The 19,287-nt window shown below is 35.5% G+C and overlaps 2 protein-coding genes and 1 long non-coding RNA gene across 3 annotated transcripts; 2 read left to right on the top strand and 1 right to left on the bottom strand.

The window, feature by feature from the left end:
• LOC109705056 lies at window positions 21-5,683 on the top strand. Its single transcript, XM_020225821.1, has 15 exons — window positions 21-284; window positions 583-710; window positions 804-875; window positions 959-1,072; window positions 2,355-2,423; window positions 2,512-2,568; window positions 2,685-2,738; window positions 2,820-2,882; window positions 3,013-3,075; window positions 3,265-3,429; window positions 3,528-3,683; window positions 4,429-4,509; window positions 4,607-4,668; window positions 4,775-4,907; window positions 5,361-5,683. The coding sequence occupies exons 1-14, from the start codon at window positions 134-136 to the stop codon at window positions 4,857-4,859; spliced, it is 1,320 nt and encodes a 439-aa protein (XP_020081410.1). The 5' UTR covers window positions 21-133; the 3' UTR covers window positions 4,860-4,907; window positions 5,361-5,683.
• On the bottom strand, window positions 6,155-10,020 carry LOC109705065 (NAC domain-containing protein 92). The gene is made up of 3 exons (XM_020225830.1): window positions 9,376-10,020; window positions 8,078-8,349; window positions 6,155-7,005 (listed from the first exon to the last, which is right to left on the bottom strand). The coding sequence occupies exons 1-3, from the start codon at window positions 9,566-9,568 to the stop codon at window positions 6,409-6,411; spliced, it is 1,062 nt and encodes a 353-aa protein (XP_020081419.1). The 5' UTR covers window positions 9,569-10,020; the 3' UTR covers window positions 6,155-6,408.
• LOC109706513 lies at window positions 11,106-18,596 on the top strand. Its single transcript, XR_002215222.1, has 3 exons — window positions 11,106-11,256; window positions 17,839-18,098; window positions 18,200-18,596. It is a non-coding gene; the product is annotated as an uncharacterized LOC109706513 (long non-coding RNA).

The raw sequence follows: 19,287 nt of genomic DNA, 5'->3' as shown, positions 1-19,287 counted from the left end.
ATGTTGGTTTAACGAATATCTAACGACCCGATTCGGCGGCGTCATTCCTTTTCTAATCCGTCTCTCTCTCTGAGAAATCTAGGGTTTCCTTTTTGGTTTTATCCATTAATTTTTTCGATTTGTCTCGACTCCCATGGGGTTTCCGAAGCTCCTGGTCGCGTGGGTCGCGATCTCGATCGCGTTGGTGGGGGTTTGGGCGGAGGAGGAGGTGGAGATCGGAGGAGCGCCGGATTTGAGTACGAAGCTCGAGTTGGAGCGGCTCCGCGCGGAGATCTCGGCGCTAGGTGAGTCGCGAATCCGATCTTTGGTAGGGTTTCGAGCTAGGGTTTCGAGTCTCGATCTGTGGTTCGGCTAGCGTTTTGAGGACGGAGGGTTCTTGCGTCTTAATTCCTGTTCAATTATTGCATTCTTTGGGGGCGATATCAGAAAGATTTGCTTTTGAGATTCGTGCTTGGTTCTTAAGGTTTTGTCTTCGGATAATCAGATGTTGTAGTTCTTGATTCTTTTTGATAGCGGGTGGTAACGTATTGCACCTTTTCTGTGTATTAATGTGTTTCCTTCTCCTGTTTTACTGTAATAAAGAGAAGAGTATTGCGGAGAGAACTGGGGAGTTGAAAACCAAGGATGAAACCATTGCGAAATTGGAGAGTACGATTGAGGACAAGTCACAAAGAATCGCCTCACTGCAGGATGAGATAGAGACAATCCGAGTAGGCTTGTAGTGAGCTGCAATTTAACTTTCTTCTAGTGACCTTTTGTTTGGAATTTGATAGAATTTTTCTAATTTTTCTATGGACATGCAGAAAAAGGGCACTTTGGATGCGGAGGAGAAAGCAGGGAAGGCCTATGCTCGAGCTAGCGAGCTTGAGAAGCAGGTTTGAATCTCATAACGTTTGATTTAATTCCGAATTGGTAGTTTCATTTTGAGTTTTTTTTTCCTATTTCTTTTTCTGTGCAGATTGAGAGACTCAGAAATGAGTTTGAATTAAAGAATAGCTTGAGAAATGCTTTGGAGGCTCGAGCAAATGAAGCAGAGAAGAAAGTGCGAGAGTTGACTAAGAAGCTGGAAAGTGTAAGTATTTGGTTGTAGTGATCAAATAGCGAAGATGCTTGAAACATGTAAAGAGATTCTGGATTTTAATATGAGATTTGTAGCGCACAAGATTAGACAGAATTCAATGGAACTATACACAATAGAAGACCTATGATTTACAAATAGAATTTGACATCTAGGAGGCTAATCCTACCATACAATGTAGTTAGCAATACGCTAGAGTAATGTCAATGATGATTAAATTTTCTGTGACCTGTGAAACAACATTTCTATGTTAGAGAATCCAAATACAACTTTGCTAACAATTGATGAGGCCATACCTTGGATTTGTCAATTTCGATATCATCAAGGGTACAGATAGTGTTGTGAAAAGATAAGTTTTGGCGTGATGCCAAAGTTCTTAGTAATATCTTGATGCAACTGATTGTCAAACTTCCAATTGTGTTCATCATAGACAATTGGTGAATAGAAAGAATAAAGTTTGACTTACATAACTCATTTTTTTCTGTCATTTGGCTACATCACACATGATTGCTTAACCAGAAACATAATTAAAATTACTCTATTTCTGGTATGGGGACAACTCATCCTATTTTGTATTATTCATGGAAATTTAGGCATCGGGTGGGGTTCAATATCCAGATTGTAAGATTCTTGATTAATTATGTTTGGGCTAAATCGAATTTCCATAATTGAATTTCAAAAAGAATTCTTTCTTCTTTTAAATTAGATCTCATACGTGTGGACAAAGTATTTCGATGATCAAGTTATGTTTCTGTTAATGGTTTAATCTCCTTTAGTAAATACATTGTCTGCTACTCTAACTCACTGTCTAGTTGTAACTTAGGAGTTGTAGTTGCCTTTTGAAAATGCTTATCATATTATAGAACTACCTCCATAATAGTATTTCAAAGAAATGTCCAACCAAACACTATCATAGGGATTATGTAGCTTGGGAGGATGAGATGAGCAAACTGATGTACAGAATTAGTTTTCCACTCTAGGCTCAATACCTACTTCATGCATCATTGCAACTTTTATGTAACTTCATGAGGAATATAATGCTAATGCTCTTAAATTTCTGAATTACTCCACATCCCATAGAGGGCCTTCAAATAACTATTATAGAACCACCTCGAGATTAAGGAAATTTGCCCAAGATGAAAGATTTCTGGGCACACTGCCTTGTGACAAGAAATACTGCTTTATGTATTTGCCTTTGTTTAATAATGCCTATTCTTTCGAGTTTGTGTTATCTTCTTTTTTTTTTTCTTTTTTTTTTTTTTTTGCCACTTGGTAGCTCCAAAGCTCTAGTGATGAACAAAAACGAAGGACTCTGATAATTGAACGAGCTCTTCAAGCAGCCGAGGTTTGTGTTATATACAGGAATTATGGCTAAAGTATTCCATGACAGGGCAGTGAGATTCTTGTTTCTCTTTTCCCTGAACTTGTTTCAGGAGGAGTTGATGAGAGTACAGCTAGAGGCAACATCAAAGTCAAAAGAGTTGAGGGAGGTAAGACTCTAATTCCGTGAGCATTTCTTGTTTGCAAATATATATATTTTTTGTTTTTTATGTTTGATTACTAACAGATCTGCAGCAAAATGATTATCTTAAATGTTTCTGAGCAGGCTCACGGAGCATGGTTGCCACCTTGGCTTGCAACTTATATAAGCTATTGTCAGGTATATCATGTCCCACATTTTTGGTAATGTAAAATGTACTTGTATAATTCTTCTCAATGCCTTTGTAATTTTGTCCTTCAGGAGCTCGCTTCAACCCATTGGAACGAGCATGCAAAACCTACACTTGATATTTTCTTGCAAAAGGTCCTTCACGCTGTTTCCAATTTCATCTCTGAGAAATTTCTGCTTCCTTTTACTTAAGGCATCATAAAACATGTCTAAGAATTCACCGTGGATCATTGGATGGTCATCTATCTATCTAAAATTATTACAGGCATCAGAGAAATCAATTCAGGTGAAGAAATGGGCTGAGCCCCACTTGGAGACTGCTAAGACTGTAAGTTTCTGATAATTATTACTGTGGTATTCAATTAATATAGTAGGGACCATAGGGGGACATTAAATTAGGTAAAAGGAAAATATTATTCCATATTTGTAAAGTTCATATTTTATATGTTTAATAATTTGGTTTTAACTTGATCTATTAAGAGTCCACTAATTTTTTGTTCTGATTTATTTCCTGTAGAAATGGATCCCTGTTGTTAAAGAACAATGGCTTGTCTTTATAACAACAGCTGAACCCTACGTGCACACTGCCTCCTCAAAAGCTGTTGAGATTTACCAGGTATCCAAGAATGCTATTGCACCTCATGTTGCCAAAGTGCAAGATTTTGCAGATCCCTATTTCCAGGTACTTCAATCTAGGCTACCTGGCAAGTGGAAAAACCAGTTCACTTTTTATTCTCTTGTATGCAATTTATACTTCTGGTAATATTCTTTTGGCAACAGGAAACAAAAAAGTTGTCAAAACCCTATGTTGATCAAGTTGCTAAGTTTGCCAAACCACATGTCGAGAAAGTGAGGATTGTTGCAAAACCTTATTCAGAGCAAGTAGTTCGTGCATACGGAAAGTTTCTCAAATCAGCAAATATTTATCATCGACAGGTATTTGTTGCTTTCTGCAGTCTCTTTTTTCACTGTTGTTAAAATTTGGTGCTCTGCTTCATGCTGTAGTGTTTCATTTGCTTGGTGTAAGTCTGCCTATACAGACTTCTCTGAAAGTTCTGGCTGGACCATATTAACTTTGCCCTTAAGAGGCACCAAAAGTTCCATAGAATGTTTGAATGTTTTGGTTTTATTATGAGTACTGATTTGAAGAATTTTCTTTCAAACTGTGGAGTTTTTAAGCTGCAAATTACTCTCAACCAGCTATAGTTATGTCAGTTCTTGCCTAAATTTGTGGATTAGGCTATTTGTGTAGCCCGACGACCTGTTTAAACTTTTTTTCCTTTATTTGTTCCCATGAGCTAGCATTATTCTGCACATCTGTTTCACGGTGGGTCACTATGGTTTTTTTTATTGCATTTGTTATCCTCTTCTGCCTTCTGACTTACGGTTCAGTGCTTTTAGTTATTACCTATAATTAAGCAGGCCTATCATGATAATGTGGACAACAGATCTATTCTTTTAAAATAGAATTTATCTCCTGACCTGTGTGCGAGATGGCTACTTGACAAATTGGTATTTAGTGTAGAACACATCACTTCAATGAGGACCATCTGTTATGTCATGTCTTTCATGTGATCTTGTGACTGAAAATGTTTGCTATTCTTTATTTTACCAGTTCTAGTTTTAAATGGTTTTATAGATTAATAAAAAATGAAAGCAAACTTGTCTGATTTTGTTCTAGGTGCAAGGAACTATCCTGGATCATCTAGAGAAACATGAAATAACAAAACCACTAGCAACGAAGGAGCTGGTGTGGTTTATGGTATGCTGCATCACAAACCTTATCTAATATTGTCAACTTCTATAATTTCTTTAAATATTTTCTCTTTATTAGTCATTCAACCTTTCCGTCTTTATAGGCTTCTGCACTGCTGGCGTCACCTGTTTTCATTGTTTACAAACTCCTAACAGATATTTTCTGGTCAGTGTGATTCATGACATGTAAAGAATTTGTCTTCTATTTTATTCCGTCACTTTGCTTTAACAATTATCATTTGTTGATCGGGACATTATTTTTCATTACGTAGGAGTAAGAAAGGAAGGAAACCAACACAAAATGCCAATAAAAATCATGTACATCGGAGACACAAGCGAAGGCATGCTGAGAAGTAGAATATAGCTACATATTTTGAAGTTGATTATGCAGCGGTTATATTCCATGTAAGTTTCGGCACTTTATCGTAAGCTCCAAATTTAGCCTTATAATATATTTGTCCAATTTATGCGATGCTTTTTCGCATTTGTTTGCTGTTGAACCTTTCCTCTGATAAAAAAGGCGCAAAATTTTCACTTTGCTTTTCACTGCTAATTATTTACTTTTAACTTTTCTCGCCTCTCGGCTAAGAGAACTGCGCAAAGAAAAAGCTGGGTTTAGTAATTCTATTGTGCAATTGCAAGGTTTCAAAGTGTAGGGACCAAATTGGTGTTCGATCCAACTTTGAGTACCAGCCCTAATCTTGTGTTTTTTCTGTAGTTTGTTTGCAGTATATCCTAATGCTGTGAACTAAAAACTAAATTTAGTCACTTTGCACTGTGATGCTATTTCCTTCTTTTTTCTTTTTTTTTTTCCTTGTTCAAACTTGAATAACGAATTAAATATTTTGGTACATGCAGATGTGTCTGGGTATTCACAGCATGCTGTTTGGTAGATGGAGCTTTTAATATTCCTTCGTTTTAGGAGAATAGCTTTTGGGTTTATTAGGGTGACCCTTTGTGTTGAAAAAAACTTTGGCCCAATATTCATACACCGACAGACACGTTTTCATTTTGTCTTTATTCTCTGCAATTTGTGCAGTTCTTATTTCTCTCCTTACTTTTCTTTTTCCTTGTGAATTTGTCTATTTAGGACGTAGTTTGTTTGTGGTTTGTACCTTTATCATTTGTTGTAATAGTACTATTTATTACTTTCAATGTGGTTACCTTCCTATTTGGGCATATGTAATAGTTTTGTTATCATTCATTAGGCTTTTGGACCCAAAATTGCAATGGGTCTCTGACCATTGAGATTCATTTTTTTTTGCACTTTTGGAACTAAAACCATTGGATTTAAAATCTCAAAACTGTTATCTTTTAGATTTAATGATGAGGATCACAGATGATGAGTTATACATCATAATTCTTTCACCCTCTTCATTCTTATTTTATTTTTTTGTTGTGTGTGCACGTGTTGATGTTTTCAAGTCCAATGGATTGGCCACTTTTTTTGATCCACAATGCCGGAGCAAAATATGAACTCCAGATCTTCCATTGCTCAAGAACATTAATTGTTTCGTGAGTTTGGTGCAACCACCGAAACTGAACATTCTTTTATCTTCCGAAACTGAACATTCTTTTATCTTCTTAAGATTCTTTTTTTTTTTCTCCTTGGAAATAGCCGTTAATAGTCAAAGTCCACTTTACATGGCAAATTGGCAATTGTAATAAGAAAACTTCAAACTTGGCAATAACTTACACTGCACTACAGTTCCCACTCCATTAGGCAAAGAAGTTATCATCTCTACTGAACTTCTACATCTTAGTTTCCCACCAACAAGAGAAAACAGAGAGAAAAAAGAAAAGAAAAGAAGAGAAAAGAAAAAACTCCAACTAAATATTACAGCTACGTAATGTTACACAGATATAGAACACCATAGTTCTAATTTATGACCCATTTCCTACTGCGTCAGTAAGAGGGCCAGTATCCCTCTAGCTCCACACAGGAGTCCAGATTCTGGTGGTATCTGATTCCGGTCCCTGCAGCGCTCATGTCTGCAGTACCGAACCCTCCGTCTCCCGCCATGCCAGCACAGTTGGTCAGCACTGACGCGTGCTGCTGCTGCTGCTGTTGTTGTTGCTGATCAGCCAGAACTTGCATGGGCTGATTGAGCTGCATCGACATTCCGCGTAGGATCGGGGCGGGGGGCGGCGGGGCCCCGAGGTTTAAGTTGAGGCCGGAGAGGGCGAACGGCACCGCCGACGGCGCTGCAGGGCCCCCCACAAACGCGGCGGGGTGGGGCTGGATGTGGGTGGCGAAGGCCGGGTGGTGGGCGGCGCCGCCGCGGGTGAAGCGGGAGAGCTCGGCGAGCTCAGCGGTCGCCGCCGCCAGGTAGGCGCTGCGGGAGAAGGGGTCGGCCGGGACGAGGGAGGGGAGGAGGGGCGGGCCCAGGTGGTCCAGGGCGTAGGGGTGGGCCCCGCCGCCACGTGGGTGGTGGGTATTGGACGACGGGTACTTCTTCCCCCCGGAGCTCTTCATGAACACCCGGCACACCACCCACTCGTCCTGCACGCATTTTAACGCACGCAAAACCAAAAAAAACCATGCACGAGTTAATTAATTGTATATCAAGCAAAAAAACTTATTTATTAATAGTTCGTGCAAGCATTTATATTTCATATATACTAGGATTTTGAAAACAAATACTATTATCTGTAATTAGTTGGGTTTTTCTTTTTCTTTTTTGTTCCATTGGTTGAGTAATCCGCTTTAAGTAAAAGTCACACTTTAAATACATTTTGTATTTAAATCGGTAAAGAAAAAAAAATAATTAAGTTTGAACCTTAATTATTAATTAATACATAGTTCTCTCTATGGGAAGGCTTGATGAAGTTGGATCACAATATATTCATTCTATGATAATTATAATTAGATTGAAATTAAAATCATATCAGTATTTAATTAAATAAAATAAAAATATATGTACTTAATTCTTCATTCGTTATTAATTTTGTACCAATAATCCTATATGTGCTTGTGCCCATATATTGTTACTACATACAACAGTAGACTAATAACAAAAAAAAAATAAAATCATGAATTAGGGTTTTTGTTTTTTTTTTCAGAAACTCAAAACATATATACTATAAGCTATAGCATTCAAATCTTGTTTATCATAAACATGCATAATTTATTTATTAATGCTCCTTTTACTGAAGTTCTCGAGTGTGCATGTATATTCTCCGCTATAAAAAGTAAAAGCCAGGCATTTGTGAATAAAAGTGTAAAAAATGGAGATTTTGGAGCTTTTGTTTCTAGCTTCAAACACTTCAAAAACACTTTTCACAACATTATTATAAGTAATTAATTCAATTATAAATGGTAATTAATTAACTACTATATATTATTGTGCCATAATGACAAGTAGTTGAAACTAGTTAGTTGCTATCAAATCTTAATCAAGTGTGTCAATTAATAGCTCTATTAACTAACAAATGAGAGAATCAAAACATTCACGAAACCTTTGTGATTCTCCATACGCATCTATATATATACACACACTTTGCTGTGTGTGTGTATGTATATATCACACAGATAAATATAAAATCATGCATGCATGATTAATTAGTTTACTTACCTTGTTGGATTTAAGTGAAGATTTGGAGTGTAATCTATACTCATGCATGACCCAATTGGTCTTCTCCCCTCTTGGGGCTCTTCCTTTGTAGAAGACAAGGGTCTTCTTCATGCCGACGAGCTCGGAGGTTTGGCTGTTGAAGATCTCCTTGTCTTTGCCTGTCGTCTTCCAATACCCCGCGTTGGTCGCGCGGTTGGTTCGCACTCCGGTCGGGTACTTGCGGTCGCGCAGGCTGAAGAAGTACCACTCTTTCTCTCCCATTTTTGCCTTACCTATACAAGAGTTAGTAGATGATCAATTTTGAGTCAGAAAGAATAATCATTATAACCAACAATTAATTACATGCAATAAATGGTTAATTAATTGCATACAAACATATATATAGTGGAGGCATATGCATGCATGCATGATTTTTCATTTTTTTGGGGTGCATATTGGTAGGAAAGAAATTAATATTTGCAGAATACTTGTAGCAGTGAGAGAGAGAGAGAGAGAGAGAGAGAGAGAGAGAGAGAGAGAGATTACTACAAGTTATTCTTTGCATGCATCATCATCTTAGCCAAGTTTTTCTTAAGTTGAATCATTTTAATTAGCTTGGACTGGTGAGTATTAGCTAGACTATTAAACACCAACCTTGTAGAACAGAAATAATCTCTCTCTCTCTTCTCTCTCTCTCTCTCTCTCTCTCTCTAAATCTTTCTAGTAGTTTAATTATGTATAAAATCAGATATCTATGCATGCATATGTGGATGTCTAAAGCCATGCAATTCTCTTCACTTATAGAAAATAAAAGTATGTGTAATTCATATGATTGAGCTGAAAAGTAGTACTAACACAAGTATAAATTGAGTACCAATTTTTCAAGTGAATTCAAAATTAAGTATATGAAAATTAGCAGAGCATGCCCATTAGAACTGCATCACAAGTTAATTGAATGTGTAATTTAATGAAGAATATTATAATTAATTTTATTGTACAATTCCTTGTGCAGGTCTAAGAATTTTGATCTGCTTCAATAAGTTTATAATGAATTCCCTTTTACAAATTGTTTCCTATATCAAGAAAAAGATAATGAATTTTTTAAAAAACAACCTAAAATATATAGGGTTTCATTTCTCTTCAATTATAACTAACCTTTATAATCCACCAAACTCTTTTTTGTTTTTTTAACCTAAGAGTAATTAATTTACAACATGATAGAACACAAACCCCAATCCACATGAGAGAGAAAGAGAGAGAGAGAAAGAGAGAGGAGGAGGAGAAGAACAAGAAGTGGAGAAGGAGATGTAATTTCTTACTTGGGAGATCCCACGGCTCGCACTTGTTGAGATCGACCTCCGCGATCGCCCGCGCGCTGAAATTGGCCTCGGAGATCTTGTGGGTGAGATAGTATGTGATGAGCTCTTCATCTGTGGGATGAAACCTAAACCCTGGTGGCAAACTCTCCTCACTATTCTTACCTCCTCCTCCTCCTCCTCCTCCTCCTTCCATGTCTATCTATGAATTCTCCTCCTATATATATGATCTCCTTTCTCTTCTACAAATATATACCTACAAACCTTCAACTTATATGTACAACTTTTGCATGCACATGCACATACCAAAGCCACCAACAGAACTATAGTTGAAACCCTAATTTCCTTGAAGCTTCTTGGATAAAGGATTATATGTCAAGCCCTAAAATTTGTCCTTCATGATGTTCTCGCAACCGAGGAGAAAGAAGGTAGAGACAGAAAAGAGAAAGAGATGAAGTGTCTTCTGACTAATATCGATCTTGAAGAATATATATATATATAGATGGACATAGCTATATATCTATATATCTATATATATATATATAAGGGGTGTCGAGGATTGATCGATGCCGGTCGGAGAGAGACAAGAGGCGGCTACCTCAGCCTGTGGCAGACTTTTTTGATTTATTCTTTGTTTCAGTGAACTGCTATGAGAGTTCTTCTTAATTGCTCTTTAACAGTGACAAGTAGATTGAGGTGTAAGTTTCTAGCTAGGTGTGTTCATATGTGTATTCATGAAGCTTTTACCAACTAAGGGTCTTCACTCACAAGTTTCTTTTGTGACAACATATATATATATATACCTAAACAATTATAGTGCCATACACTACTTGCATGTCTTTGTTACTCCCTTGCCCATGTGTTTTTATTTTGTACTCATTTTGCATGCATTATTTGCTATTTGTGATGATGAGCATAAAAGCACAAAAAGAGCAAATAGTATATATTTAAATTATTCAAACTTTTTAGACACATAATAGAGTTTCACTCTTCCTTATACATCCAAAACAATTATATGCTTAACTTTTGAACTTATTCTTTTTCTTGGTTATTTGTAATTAATTCAAACTATTTTAACCTTTATCCGAAATCCTAATTTGAAAATTTACTAATCAAATGTCTTTTTAAGCAAACTGTAGGATAACCTATAAGTAATTTTCTTTTTTATGATTCTATAATTCAAAATTTGAATGTAAGCAAAAAGAACAAAGAGAAATTAACATAATATATGGGAGGGTACTATTGTCATTTTCTGGATCCCCTTTTTGAAAAATTATGTGATTATATTTACTCATGTCATTTTAAAGAGATATACAAAATTCAAAATTTAAATTTGAGAAAAAAAGTAAAGAAAAAAATAAAGAGAAACATAGGCTCCTCTAAAAGGGACAATTATGTGATTATATTTACTCATTTAATTTTAAAGAGATATACAAAAATTCTTGTCTAAAATTTAAAATTTAAATTTGTGGGAAAAAAAAAGTAAAAAGAGGGGTAAAATGGTCATTTGGGGGGGCTCTTATAGAGAGATAAAACGAGACGAAATATTACACCGACCCGGTCACGTAACGCCAAAATATTTTCCCCTTGACCACGCGGTCCCCAACACGCCACGTGCGGCGCGGGCCCCACTTCCCCAGCTGGCTACACCCAATCTCCTCACGCCACGTCACTCCGGTCCCACCTCTCCCCTTTGACCCGGGGCCCGGAGGGAACACCGGGCCCGGTTTAACCGGACCGGGGTTCCCCCACGCCCGAACCGCCGCGAATAAAATAAACCGGGGATTTGCAACACCCCAATTCGCTCCCCCGCTTCGGATCCCCTCTATGCGTGCGCGAAATTAGGGTTTTGTGGGGCACACCCAAATTATTCCTAATTAAAAGGTTTTTGTTGTACATTTTGTGCTTTATCTTGTGCTATTTTGGGTAATTTGGAGTAATATAATGGAATAAAGTTGTTTTCTACTTTCAATTTTGTATCCGTTTCTTGGGTTTTCATTGTTTGTTACCTTCAAATGTGACAAATTATCGCAACTTTACAATAATTAGAAGATGATGATAGTTTTTTGCAGTTTGAATTGTTAAGGGTGTGGGGTAAGCTCATTGTAGGGTTTTTAATTGTTTGTTGCAATTTTAAAATGATAATTATCCCAATTAAAAGAGCGTTTTTGTCTATTTTGTAGTCATCTTGTGGTATTTTAGGTAATTAGAAGAGTGTGATAGTCCAATGCAGTTTGAATTTTGAGGTTGGTAGGTGCACTCGTTTTAGGGTTTTTCATTGTCTATTATCTTCAATTCTTGCAATTTATAAAAAGGTTTTTCATTGTAGGGTTCCTTTTTTCAATTCTTGTTCTATTCCTCCTTAATGTTGTCTTCTTGCTTGCTTAAATTAGGGTTTTGTGAGGTACCACTATTATAGGGTCTTCGTTCTTTATTACGTTCAATTACCAATTGTCCCTAATCAAAAAGTTTGTCCTTTTAGAGGCCATTTTGTGCTTATGTGGCTAATTAGAAGACAATGATGGTTGAATAAAGGTTGAATATTTGGAGGCAATAGTTGTTGAATCAGTTAAGAACTCGTCCTTTGTAGTTATTTCTTGAAATCAGAGTTTTTTGAGCACGCATTCTAGGATTCCATTTTACATTACCTTGAATGGCAATTTTCCAATTAAGATTTGCCCTTCTAGTTACTTTGGTCGAATGCAGCTTCAATGTTGCGGGCAATAGCAGTTGATTTGGTTAATAACTCTTCCTATATAGTTTATTTATTTTTATTTGTTTGAAATTGGGGTTCTTACGCGTACCATTCTAGTAGTTTGTTTTATATTTTCTTCAATGGTGATGCCAATTTAAAAAAAATGTCTGTTTAGTGGTCATTTTGTGCAAGGACAGTGGTATTTGTATGCAGCTTGAACTTCCATGGCAATAGCAGTTGAATCAGTTAATATCTTTTCATGATAGTTTATTTGTTGCTTCCTTGAAACTAGGGCTTTATGGGGTTTTATTTTCTTCAATAACTGTTTCCCAATTAAAAGATTTGTCTCTATAGTAGTCAATTTGTGCTATTTTAGTTAATTAGAAGACAGCGATAGTTGAATAAAGCTTGAATTTTGAAGGGAACAGTAGTTGAGTAAGCTCATAGTGATCTCAATTCTTCCTTTTAGTTTACTTTTGCTTGCTTAAAACTTGGGTTTTTTGTTGGGTATAGTGAGCTTTGTTGACTCTGTTTGAAGGTTGAGACTGTACGGTTGGTATGTTTTGTCATAGTAGGAGCAATTTTGTTTGGGGAAAGATACTGATAGTTGAGTGCACTTGAGTGCTGTGGTTGCAGAATTCTCTTAAGTTGAGAGACTAATGTTTCTCTGTTTATTAGTTCTAATTACTAAATATTCTACACTTTAAAATTATTTTTTTTTCCTTTTGACTCTATAGATATGTAAAATAAAGGTCTCCAATCAACACATCAACACATTGATATTCTATATATTGCCCTCCATCTCGATCTCTAACAAAATGGAAAGGAAAATGCTTAAAATATTGCTTTTTCCCCCCGTTTCATGTTTAACCTTCTATATTTTCTAATACTATTGTTACTTTTATTTGTTTGCTTAATTATAATTGAAATGAGTGGTTAGCTGTACCAGTAAAATATCATGGTTTTAATGACCTAGTTTCAGGGTGCATGGAGACAAATAAACAATGTGCACAACTTATGTTGGTAAGTGGAACTATCCAAAAGATGGAAGAGTACATAAGATGGCCCTCACTTAATAGAAGTCACACTACCAAAAAAAAAATAAATAAATAAATAAATAATAACAAAATAAAAAAATAAAAAAAAACTTTAAACCAAAATGCTCAAAGCTCTCATTCAGATTGATACATTGCACATCCAAGTATGTAACTAGACTTTAATAGTATTGACACAAAATGTTATAGATTCTCATATATATATGACACTATCGTCACAACTCCTAGCTTAGCTTATTCTTTGTCCAGATGCAAACTTGGTAATGCCCCTTCCAGGGTTCTTGATTGTCAAAATCAGACATGAACATACTCTATGCCATGCCTGAACTAGCTCACTGGAAGAAGCTTAGCCGCCCTTCCTATTAGGTTTATATTTTGTTGTTCTGCTCAACTAGGATGCCAACTTCTCTGATGATCTTTTGGACAAAGTGATATCTAAATTGAAATCTTCTTATATATGTAATTGCTTTGCAGTTTCTCACTTTGTCTTGTTCTGTCATAGAGATGTGTTCACCTTTCTAGATTGTTCTTCATCTTGCCACTAAAGCCCTAATAAAAAGCTGAAAACTTGCATTTAGAGATTTCATTGACATCTCATTAAGTGGCAAATACTGTTTAACACCTTTCGTTCAGGACATTTTTCCATACAAGAATTTCACAAAAAGAGGAATTTATTTAACAGTTCAACTATTCTTGTTCCCATCCTGATTACTTCGGGCTTGTCTGAAAGAGCTTAATTTTGATGGTCCGGATGCTCTTGAATAATTTAGCTTCTTCAGTCCTAAGAACAGTGAGGTATTTCCTTTGTTTGGATATATCTGTGACTTTGAAGGTCTGAACATGAAAGGGCTCTCGAGCAAGATTCTTTTTCTAATTGAAGAATTTGTAAAGAACCGTGTTGATCAAGCTTAATCAGATCGTCATGACTCATGAGACTCTGTCAACTTGTCCTAACTTTTGTATGCATGATGATGCCATGTGTCACATTGTTTTCTTCAAAGTGCAAGCTCTCTCTCTCTCTCTCTCTCTCTCTCTCTCTCTCTCTGTGTGCGAGTTTCTGTGCCTGTGGGGGTGTGTTTTAATGGTTATTTACTTTTATTTGTCATGTATTATGTCTGATCAGTTTTTATTCCAAGTTACAAGACCTATAATCTTAGTGGATGTGACATTGAGAAACAAAAGGAACTTTTTATTGCTCTACTAGATTTTGCATCTTTGATATTTCATATGTAAATAGCCGTCAAATGAACCTGATGTTCAGACATGATTCTGTAAAATGAAATGACCAATTGATTTAGTGAAAGAAAGAATGATATATCATTGTTAACTTGAGAATACCTGCCTCTATTCTAGCCTTGCACCTCGTGTCCAGACCACTATACGTACTTGTTCCAAAATTGGTGTTTACACGTTTATTTTGACACCTCTGTGGTTATAAGCAAGGCAAGAGTCAAATCAAAAAGCTCTATAGAGTATTAAATTAGCTTTCTGATGTAAAATTGATTTCGTGTAATCACACATCCATATCTATTTATCAAACACTTCACCACGTGGAGGAAATCATATGCAAACTTTTAACAATTCCTCATGCTCTTGACCTACTATTTTGCCTCCATTGATGTGTACTTATCAGCTTTTCACATACATATAAAGAGTATTTTACGTATATGCCTTTCAAAGACTCGATTTTCAGCCCTTCTACCTGCAAAGATGGTCCTCTATAAGAAATTGCATTTCTGAGGGGTATCTACAAAGATTAAGCTCTTAGAGGAGGTTATATGCGTAATTAGATGACTTTTCAGGGATATATGCATATAAAAAGCTCCGTGTTTGGATATATTTGGCAATTGCATACCTAAAAGGCGTAAGAATCACATATTTAAGTTTGACTAATGCGCTTGATGGATGTCCTTATAGTTGTTTTCAAAAAGAATAGCAAAATTCTAATATTTTTACAACGTCTGGTAGATTTGATCTTTCAGAGCAGTTGTGAGTGACAGGACTGGTTCTAAAAATGATGGCCGGTTATAGCGATCGGACACACGTCACTATTTACATCATGCAACACTTTTTTTTTTTCACTTTTGGATTTTATGGGTTGTGGTCGGCAATACTGCATGACTTGATTGCTAGATTAAATTGTGTTCTAGATACAATATATAGATGACAGTTAACTTGGTCGAGTAATAGGATAATTGAAACTAATTACCTATTATATGCAATTGTTTAGTAGTTTGCAGTAATTTACCATTCAAAAATCTCTCTCATGAATTTTTTTTGTGTCTTCTATTTTTTACATATTGCTATTGGAATTTTTTTTTTTTTTTTTTGGAACCAGAAATGTTGTAATGATTGAAATAAGAATATACGAGGCATACGCATATGACCTCATAATTTTGCTCACAGTTGTTGGTAACATTATTGTTGAATTTTTAATATTTGAACTAATTTTATCAAATTTACTTGTCAGCTTAGGGTCATCATCTAGAAACAGATTGATGGCTGATGTATTTGGATTTCTCAGTTTCTTGTTGAACACTTCCAGCTGATAAAATTAGATGCGTCAGCCACATTGTGATGTTGTGTAATGGGGGTTTATTCTGAACCTAAAAATGTGAAGATTCTTTTGGTACCGTTATCAAGTTTTTTGAAGGTTTAATACTGCAAGTTAAATTGTGCCATTTCTTTCAACTGCGATTTCTTTCAACTGCGGGAAACTGCGGGAAGTTATTGGTAGTAAATTGCAAGAAAGAAATTATAACTAATCATTAATGGATGAGCTGAAACGAAATTGTAACCAAAACCAGTTGCTAAAATGAAAACAGTTAATTAATAGTGGTGATTGTAGGTTTGATATCTGTCGCCTTTTGTTTGTATTTCCTAGACAATGCCATCCGAAATGCTTCTTGGGGAAGAGTCATCTTTAACACAGTTATCCTACTTTTATAAAGGAAACTTCTGAAACACGAATGCACAACCAACATGGTATTATCATCATGAAAAGTAAACATCAATTGCAATCTTCTTTTGTTGCGGTCGTCCATCAGCAACTATCATTGGAAGCGTCACATGTAATTTCTAATTAATATCTTTGTGCATGATCTATAAGAAGTGTGATTTTTTTTTTATTGGCCTTTCAATAGTAAGGATGTATGACGCGATACATGCCGTCATATTTGTGCTATTTTGCTAAAGCTTGTATGCTAAAATGATAGCACTCAACTGTTTAAAGATTTCATTGTAGCTAGTATTGTACTAGTGAACGCAAACTCTGTGATAACTTGTGATGCTCTTTGATGCATTACATGCCCTGCATTGGTTGTAGTACATTTTTGAGATTTTATATAATTTGTTACATATGGCTGTATCTGCTCAAAATGTCAATAGAAGCGTCGCTTCATGCATTATACCTTATTTTTGTTTAAGATTTTCTATACAAAAGTTAATATGCTTGTCTGGTGTGAATTTCGACATGATGCATCATCAACTACTATAGCTTTATATACTTACGGAAATAAAATAACAACTGATTTATGTACCATTTCATGGGCATAATAGTTAGTATACTTAGATAATCATGTGGAGTGGTCTTGCAAAGATCTCTGATAGGTACTCTTTCTCATATTTTTGTTGCAATAATTCAACTAAACAAATGGATAATAAAGATTATTTTGTCTAGGGTCGCTTGTCAAGCACTTCATATTAAGAAATTTTTTTCTCGAGTTCGCATCGTTATCTGATGTACCATCCGAGTAGTTGGTACAGGGAAACATCGATTAGGGTTTTAGTTTTAGTTGTATCATTAGAGATTTCTCCATAGGAAGAGATCATAGTTGCTGCAAATGAAGTGTAAGAAATTTTGACCCGTAACTACTTTCGATGAGTCACCCATTGATTAGTTGATTAGAAAGAGAGTATGGAATGGCGATTAACTTTTCAAAATCGTTCAACGTCAGCATCCCAAAAACGACCAACTCCAACTTGCGCGTTCACATTGAATTTGTTGTTTGGAAGGTAATACAAGCTATCGTTTGTTTGTCGTTAGCATCTCCGCGCCATCGCCGAGATTCGCTTACTAAGCCTTTCTTAACATTGAAATAATCAACGGATTCATTCAGCATATATATGCTTTTACTCTTTAGCAGTCTTTTTCATGCACTTGCAATTTGGCTTCAATTATTACAATGCAAATCGGAGAGAACATTCAGAATGTGGTAATTACATTTTCTTGATAGAAGTTTCACTTTTGGCAAGCATTGCTACTGAGTATAAATGTTCAATATAGATTGTTGCTTAGTATGTCATTCAGGGGCGAAAAGAAACGAGGCATATAGCCGGAGCTAATTCAACAGAAATTTTTTAATGAAATCTTGTCTGCATGAAGGAAAGTAGCTATGTAGTTTCTAATTTCCTGCAAGTTCATACAAAATATGTGTTATGCAGAACTGTTTCCAAGCACAAGGAGAATGTATGTGAATTTCTCTTCTCTTGGGCTACTCTTACTTGTTGAGATATTCAAACGAAGTTTATAAAACCAATGGTAGCTCAAAGAGGATAGCTTCTTAGCATGGACATGCTCCTAAACGTATTTTCTACACTCTTTTTATTGGCTTCCTTGAAGAGTTATCTATTCTCACCTATAATAATATATCTGCTGGATTTCTTTTTTCCAGTTTCTTCAACTAACTTTTTTGTTGTGATCTTTTCTCCGAACAGATGAATTGCCGCCAAACTGGGGAGCCAGTTGGAAGATTAGTGATGAGAATGGTGAAGTGGGCGACAATTTTAGAGTGAGAGGCAAACCGTTTGAGGTTGTTCTAAGTTTGTCTCTCTCTACTATGAATAACTGCGCAAGAAAGTAGGCCAAAACCACAAGAGAATGATGAATTAATATAATCAAGTTTGGTCCAAACTATTTTCATGAGGCTACCAATTTAATTCCTGAACTATTTTCTTCATCGACTAAAGTCCCTGAGGTCTGAAAAGTTTACCATCTTTTTACCGTATCTTTGTCTTGTAAGCTTAATAAATTTATCATGCACCTATATTATTATGTCTCATCTTATAATCATTTCAGGGAAGTTTGCTATACGCTCGCGTAAGTTGATTCTGAAAATGGATTCATTTGATGAAAAAGAGGAGTTTAGGGACTACATTGGTAGCTGTAAAACTGAGTTGTGGGACTAACTTGTAAAATAATTTACAGAGTGATCAAGAAGGCTTTGGTCTGAGCATTTCTTTCAAGCATCACTGTCAGTAGATTTACTTGTCAAACACTTCAATGTTTTTTATTTCTTACCAGGGTCAAGATTATGTTCTCTGTGCTAATAGGTTGCATTGTTACTATCAACTTCATGGCCACTATTTGTTGTGATTTGGTTATTACCAGTTTGGTAAAAGGAGAAAAATATAAATCCATATATATATAAAATGTATGTTGGTGGAATAAGTAAATCTTATATAAAATGTTTTTACATTTATTGTTCTTGGTGTGTTGAATAGGAATAAATTTGTCGAATAGATTATCATTTTGCGGTACGCTTCGCATTGTGAGACTTGATTAATGATGCAGCAATGGGGTGAATGAATAGCCTATTGAGTCAACTCAATATTATTGGTATGATTTTTGTGATGATTACTACATATGTAGCAAGCAAAGCTAATAAAGTTATTTTTTGTTGAAATTGGTGTAAGTTATTTTTTTGTTGAAATTGGTGTTATTGATAAGATTTGCATTTTTTTTTTGTTGAACAACATGTCCATATTCTATGGTTTAGCAGCTAATGAATGTGAAGATATATAAACCACTAACAAATGTTTGTTTTGGATGCATCAAATTGGAACATACTTTTTAAAGTAAATTATTAGTAAATCAAATTTTTAAAGTTCACTCTCTCTTATTTGTGTACAATCTGATTAAAAATAATTATAATAAATAAATAAATTAGTGGCGAATCTCTCAATTTTGTTATGCTGTCCCAAAAATTTTCCAATTTTTATTACTCCAGAAAAAATTTTAAAAAAAGAAAAAGAAATTCTCTCGCGTTATTAAAAAAAAAAGGTAAAAAAAAAAAAAAAACACATGACCCAGTGTATATTTCAGGCCCCCAAAAGTGAAACTTTCCATTTTGGGTTAATTCACGAGAGTTACTTTTTTCGACTTTA

Source organism: Ananas comosus, linkage group 2 (genome assembly GCF_001540865.1).
Source record: "Ananas comosus cultivar F153 linkage group 2, ASM154086v1, whole genome shotgun sequence".
NCBI classification, from domain to species: domain Eukaryota; kingdom Viridiplantae; phylum Streptophyta; class Magnoliopsida; order Poales; family Bromeliaceae; genus Ananas; species Ananas comosus.
This window is presented reverse-complemented; position numbering and strand designations above follow the sequence as displayed.

Bases quoted from the DNA above. Each gene is read 5' to 3' on its own strand.
- LOC109705065 (XM_020225830.1), bottom strand. From the start codon at position 9,568: ATGGAAGGAGGAGGAGGAGGAGGAGGAGGAGGTAAGAATAGTGAGGAG. The intron at 8,350-9,375 runs GTAAGAAATTAC...ACTCTTGTATAG, and splicing joins CGAGCCGTGGGATCTCCCAA to GTAAGGCAAAAATGGGAGAG. The intron at 7,006-8,077 runs GTAAGTAAACTA...AAATGCGTGCAG, and splicing joins CTTCACTTAAATCCAACAAG to GACGAGTGGGTGGTGTGCCG.
- LOC109705056 (XM_020225821.1), top strand. From the start codon at position 134: ATGGGGTTTCCGAAGCTCCTGGTCGCGTGGGTCGCGATCTCGATCGCG. The intron at 1,073-2,354 runs GTAAGTATTTGG...GCCACTTGGTAG, and splicing joins TGACTAAGAAGCTGGAAAGT to CTCCAAAGCTCTAGTGATGA. The intron at 3,430-3,527 runs GTACTTCAATCT...TTTTGGCAACAG, and splicing joins TTGCAGATCCCTATTTCCAG to GAAACAAAAAAGTTGTCAAA.